The sequence below is a fragment of the Rhincodon typus genome, chromosome 22 (genome assembly GCF_021869965.1).
Source record: "Rhincodon typus isolate 14 chromosome 22, sRhiTyp1.1, whole genome shotgun sequence".
NCBI classification, from domain to species: Eukaryota; Metazoa; Chordata; class Chondrichthyes; order Orectolobiformes; family Rhincodontidae; genus Rhincodon; species Rhincodon typus.
The window spans coordinates 46,295,731-46,302,495 of record NC_063353.1 but is presented as its reverse complement, the minus strand read 5'-3'; the positions used below and the strand labels follow the sequence as shown (position 1 = coordinate 46,302,495).

General features: G+C 42.2%; 1 protein-coding gene across 2 annotated transcripts in view; it reads right to left on the bottom strand.

The window, feature by feature from the left end:
• prpf18 (PRP18 pre-mRNA processing factor 18 homolog (yeast)) overlaps nucleotides 1-6,765 on the bottom strand; it is a 289,626-nt gene that overhangs the window by 277,830 nt on the left and 5,031 nt on the right. For both annotated transcript variants that reach the window (XM_048610415.1, XM_048610416.1), the window contains one exon: nucleotides 2,666-2,779. In XM_048610415.1, the coding sequence (XP_048466372.1) occupies nucleotides 2,666-2,779 (114 nt within the window). The remainder of the gene's footprint in view (nucleotides 1-2,665; nucleotides 2,780-6,765) is intronic.

The window sequence follows — 6,765 nt, the reverse complement described above, 5'->3', positions numbered from 1 at the left end:
TGAAACATCAGCCTTCCTGCTCCTATGATGCTGCTTGGCCTGCTGTGTTCATCCAGCTCTACGCGTTGTTCACTAGAGTGAGAAGCGGGCCCCTTAAAGATCAGCAAGGCTGCCTATATGTGGAACCACAGGAGATGGGGAAGATACTAGACCAGTATTTTGCATCAGTGTTTACTGTGGAGAAGGATATGGAACACAGAGAACAGGGGGAAATAAATAGTGACCTCTTGAAAAGCGTCCATATTACAGAGGAGGTGGTGATGGACGTTTTAAAATGCATAAAAGTGGATAAATCCTCGGGCCTGATCAGATGTACTGTGGAACTCTGGGAAGCGAGGAAAGAGATTGCTGGGCCCCTTGCTGAGATCACTACAAGCCACAGGTGAGGTCCCGGAAGACTGGATGTTGGCTATTGCCATGCCACAATTTAAGACAGATGGTAAGTAAAAGCCAGGGAACTATAGACCAGTGAGCCTGTCTTCAGTGGTGGGCAAGTTGTTGGAGGGAATCCTGAGGGACAGGATTTACATGTATTTGGAAAGGCAATGACTGATTAGGGATAGTTAACATGGCTTTGTGTGTGGGAAATTGTGTCTCACTAACTTGATCGAGTGTTTTGAAGTAACAAAGCAAATTGACGAGGGCAGAGCGGTGGAATGATCTATATGGACTTCAGTAAGGCGTTCGACAAGGTTCCTCAGGGTAGACTTGTTAGCAAGATTAGATCACATGGAATACAGGGAGAAATTGCCATTTGGATACAGAACTGGCTCGAAGGTAGAGGGACAAAGGATGGTGGTGGAGGGTCGCTTTTCAGACCAGAGGGCTGTGACCAGCAGTGTGCCACAAGGATTGGTGCCAGGGCCACTGCTTTTCGTGATTTATATAAATGATTTGCATGTGAACGTACGAGGTATGGTTAGTAAGTTTGCAGATGACAGCAAAATTGGAGGTGTAATGAAGAGCTAAGGGGGTTACCTCAGAGTACAACGGGATCTTGATCAGATGGGTCAACGGGCTGAGTGGCAGATGGAATTTAATTTAGATAAATGTGAAGTGCTGCATTTTGGAAAAGCACATCAGGGCAGGATTTATACTTTAATGATAAAGTCCTGGAGAGTGTTGCTGAACAAAGAAACCTTGGAGTGCTGGTTCATAGTTCCTTGAAAATGAAGTCACAGGCAGACAGGATAGTGAATGCTTGCCTTTATTGGTCAGTGCATTGAGTATAGGAGCTGGGACGTCATGTTGTGGCTGTACATTTGTTCGGCCTCTTTTGGAATATTGCATGCAATTCTGGTCTCCCTGCTATACGAAAGATGTTGTGAAACTTGAAAGGGTTCAGGAAATGATTTACAAGGATGTTACCAGGATTGGAGGGTTTGAGCTATAGGCAGAGGTTGAAAAGGCTGGGGCTATTTTCTCTGGAGTGCTGGATGCTAAGGGGTGACCTTATAGAGGTTTGTAAAATCATGAGGGGCAGAGATAGGGTGAATAGCTAAGGTCCTTTCCCTGGGATGTGGGAGGCCAAAATTAAAGGGCATAGGTTTAAGGTGAGAGGGGAAAGATTTAAAAGGGACCTAAGGGGAACATTTTCCATGCAAAGGGTGGTTTGTGTATGTAATGAGCTGCTAGAAGAAGTGGAGGAGGCTGGCATGATTACAACATTTAAAAAGCATCTGGATGGGTAAGTGAATAAAACGGATTTAGAGGGATATGGGCCAAATGCTGGCAAAATGGAACTAAAACTTATATAGGATGGTCGGCATGGACAAGTTGGACTGAAGGGTCTGCTTCTGTGCTGTATATCTCTATGACTCTTTTTTTTTCTCAGCAATATCCTTTACAGATACTCAACCCCAGTCCAGTGAAGTATCACTCGTATATTAACTCTGGATTTCTTATCAATTGCTGAGGTTGCAAGCTTTTAATTCTCTCTGTTGCTATTCCCCTCCAACACACAAAGTCACAAGCTAATTCACTGAACTCTAAGAAAAAAAACTCAGGGCTTTTCCCAGCACATCACCTTCGACTTCTAAAATAGCATAAACAGACTTCTTTGAAGCTCTGATTGTCTAGAAACTGCAAAACCTAAATCACCCTTCGACTTCTCTCTCAACTGAACCTGCAACATGGCCCCTCTTCATTTTTCCCTTTCTGGGTTGCAAATCTTAAATTAGTAAACACTTTAGCAATTATCTCACAACGTAGCTTCTGTGTACCATATATGAATATGCTGCCACAATGTGCATTCTTTCATGTAAAAGCAGTTCACAGAATTATGATAATGCAGTTGAAGGCCATTCAGTCCATTGCATCTTCAATGGCTGTATTATCTAGTCCGGCTCTATTATCTAGTGCCAATCTCCTGCCATTTCCTCCCTATCACTGCACACCATTACTATTCAAAAAAAAAACCAATTAAAAAAAAAAACCGTCCAATACCATCTAGAATGCCTCAACTGAACCGGTCTCCACCACATTTCCAGGCAGTACACTGCATACCTTACTTGCTATGTGAAAGTTTTTTCTGACATTACGCTTGCTTCATTTATGTATCACTTTAAACCTATGTCCTCCTGTCCTCGCTTCTGCTAACAGTAAGTTCTGGGATCACTTTTATGCAAATGCCAATGAAACACTTCAATTCTTGAAAAAAGTATACCTTATTAATTTCAGGAGTTAAGATTTCTATTTTTCGAAGACGTTGAAAGGCCTCATAGTCTGTTTCAGCAAACAATCGAATAGGTTCTCCTCTTTCACGTAGCCTTCGGATAACCTTGAAAGACAGCAAAATGGTTTAATTTTATCACAGGAATTCTGCGCTAAAAAATAGTTGCATTGCTAAGCCATTCTTTGGACAGCTTCTGAATAAGTGAAATACTATGTTTAAGCAGAATGATGATGATTTCTGTAGGATTTATTCATTAAGAATTTCCTGAAAGATTCCAATATATTATGAAAAGCCAAAGCTGTTTCCTGTTTAAAAATCAAGCACAAGCATGGTGTATTTTTTCTTCTCTGTTGGGACTTCCCCTGAAATAAGTGAAGTAACGCTACTCTCTGGCAGCAGATGTTGATGCACTTGAGCCAATTTTGAAAGAAAATTAATTGTCATAGCACAACTATACCATCTACTGCAATTCCTTCACAAACACCATAAAGTGTGATAATTATACTAAATTTAAAATTTAACGCAGAAAATTCCAATGGCTCAGCATTTGCTAGGTCAGGACATCACACCCTGTGGCCCTATTAGCTTATTCTTATACTCATCCATCCAAAAACCTTCTGTTCTACAAGTTTTCTAAAGTGTAAATTGATTACTGTACAGAGGTCTATAAAGCATCTGGGACCTCGGCAAATGATAAGACCAATGGTTTACACCTTCTTAACAATTAAGGATTGAGAAATAAACAGATGAAGGACTGAGGAGGAGGGTGATTTGAATAGTTGAATAGAAAAGTCAAATCAGGTACACATTAAAAGAAGGAGGAAAAAAAGGAATAAAGTAAAAATAAGACTTTCTAAACAAAATTAGACTTTTAAATGTTTCCAAGAAAAAAATTACAACATGTAGGAATAAGAATACAAACTTCTGATTTTTCACACTCTGGACCAAACAGATTAACTGGCAGTGATTCAATTTTGTGCTGTCAAACAGGTACCTAGATCATTAATTATCAATTTTAACTTTCATTGGTAAGTTTAATGTGCGAGTGAGATGAAAATTCAGTGAAACTCAGAGATTAAACGGAAGATACCACTTGCATAAAACTAATAGCAGAGCAGCACAAATTGTTCCGCAACTTGCAGTGGTTTGTAATTCATGGGATTTCTCTTCCTTGTTACATGTATCTGCCCAATTTGCACATTTATAATGATGTGCAAAAGGCTCAAGTATTTTTTCTTGAGAAACGTTTGGCCCTGTACATCTCTTCTGAAGTAAAAGAAAGTAAACTTTTTGAGAACGATTTTACAGGAGGGCAGAGCACTTGAACAACGTCTTGAAGCCAAATTATTGTGTTTCTCTTTCTGCAGAGATACAGCATGTTCAAGTCACTGGGTGACTATAACTCAATAAAGTTGCTGTAGGAAAGAATGACGAGTTGAAAATTGCCAAAGCATATTTAGTAGCTGCTAGCTTAAAATTGGGTTTCGGAGACCTGAATATAAGTTACTTAGCTGCTTTCTTGCCAGCGTACAACATGGCAGACAGGCAGAAAATTCAAATCAAGAGGGCTTTCATAAAACATAGAATATAGAACAGTATAGCACAATACAGGCCCTTCGGCCCACGATGTTGTGCTGACCTATAATCCTACTACGATCAATCTACCCTGCATACCATACATTTTACTATCCTCCATGTACCTATCCAAGAGTCGTTTAAAAGTCTCTTAAGCATCTGACTCCACTACCACTGCCGGCAGTGCATTCCATGCACCCACCACTCTCTGTGTGAAGAACCTACCTCTGACATCTCCCCTATACCTTCCTCCAATCACCTTAAAACTATGCCTCCTTGTAATAGTCATTTCTGCCCTGGGAAAAAGTCTCTGACTATCCACTCTATCTATGCCTCTCATCATCTTGTAAACCTCTATCAAGTCACCTCTCATCCCTCCTTGCTCTAATGAAAAAAGCCCTGGCTCCCTCAACCTTTCCTCATAAGACCTGCCCTCCAGTCCAGGCAGCATCCAGGTAAATCTTCTCTGCACCCTGTCTAAAGCTTCCACATCTTTCCTGTTATGAGGTGCCAGAACTGAACACAATATTCCAAGTGTGTTCTAACCAGAGTTTTATAGAGCTGCAGCATAACCTCACAGCCCTTAAACTCAATTGCCCTGCCAATGAAAGCCAACACACCATACACCTTCTTTACAACCCTATCAACTTGGATGGCAACTTTGAGGGATCTATGGACGTGGACCCCAAGATCTCTCTGTTCCTCCACACTGCTGAGAATCCTACCATTAACCCTGTATTCTGCATTCAAATTCAACCTTCCAAAATGAATCACTTGACACTTTTCTGGGTTGAATTCCATCTGCCATGTCTTTGCCAAGCTCTGCATCCTGTCAATGTCCTGTTACAACCTACAACAGCCCTCCATGCTGTCCACAACTCCACCAACCTTTGTGTCATCGGCAAACTTACTAACCTACCCTTCCACTTCCTCATCCAAGTCATTTCTAAAGATCACAAAGTGCAGAGGTCCCAGAACAGATCCCTGCAGCACACCACTGGTCACCGAGCTCCAGGCTGAATACTTCCAATCTACTACCACCCTCTGAATTCTATTGGACAGCCAGTTTTGTATCCAGACAGCCAAATTTTCCCTGAATCCCATGCCTCCTTACTTTCTGAATGAGCCTACCATGTGGAACCTTACTGAATGCCTTGCAAAAATCCATATACACCACATCCACTGCTCTACCTTCCTCAATGTGTTTTGTCACATTCTCAAATAATTTAATAAGGCTTGTGAGGCAGACCTGTCCCTCACAAAGCCATGCTGACTATTTCTAATCAAACTGTGCTTTTCCAAATAATCATAAATACTATCTCTCAGAAGCCTCTCCAATAATTTGCCCACCACAGAAGTAAGACTGACCGGTCTGTAATTTCCAGGATTATCTCTATTCCCTTTCTTGAACAAGGGAATGACATTTGCCATCCTCCAATCTTCTGGCACTACTCCAGTGGACAGTGAGGACGCACACATCATTGCCAAAGGGGCAGCATCTCTTCCCTCGCTTCCCGTAGTAACTTTCGGTATATCCCGTCTGGCCCAGGGGACTTATCTATCCTCATGTTTTTCAAAATTTCTAGCACATCCTCCTTCCTAACAACAACCTGTTCGAGCATATCTGCCTGTTTCATGCTTTCCTCCTAAATGTCAAGGTCCCTCTCACTGGTGAATACTGAAGCAAAATTTTCATTAAGGACCTCCCCTACCTCCACTATCCGTGATGGGCCCTACCCTCACTCTGGCCATCATCTGGCCTATAGAAAGCCTTGGGGTTTTCCTTGATCCTACCCGCCAAGGTTTTCTCATACCCCCTTCTAGCTCTCCTAAGTCTATTCTTCAGTTCCTTCCTGGCTACCTTGTAGACCTCTAGAGCCCTGTCCGATCCTTGCTTCTCAACCTTAAGTAAGTTTCCTTCTTCCCCTTGACTAGGTGTTCAACATATCTTGTCATCCAAGGTTCCTTCACCTTACCATCCTTTCCTCGCCTCAGTGGGACAAACCTATCCAATACCTGTAGCAACTGCTCCCTAAACAATCTCCACATTTCTGTCGTGCATTTCCCTGAGAACATCTGATCCCAATTGGTGCTCCGTAGTTCTTGCCTAATAGCATTGTAATTCCCCCTCCCCCAATTAAATACTTTCCCGTACTGCCTGCTCCTATCCCTCTCCATGACTATAGTAAAAGTCAGGGAGTTGTGATCGCTATCACCGAAATGCTCTCCGACCGAGAGATCTGACACCTGACCTGGTTGTTGCCAAGCACCAAATCCAATATAGCCTCCACTCTAGTCGGCCTATCTACATATTGAGTCAGAAATCCTTCCTGGACACACTTGACAAAATCTGCTCCATCCAAACTATTTGCACTTAGGAGGTTCCAGTCTATGTTAGGGAAGTGAAGTCACCCATGACAACAACCCTATTACTTCTGCACCTTTCCAAAATCTGTCTCCCAATCTGTTCCTCAGTGTCTCTGTTGCTACTGGGGGGGTCTATAGAAAGCTCCCAA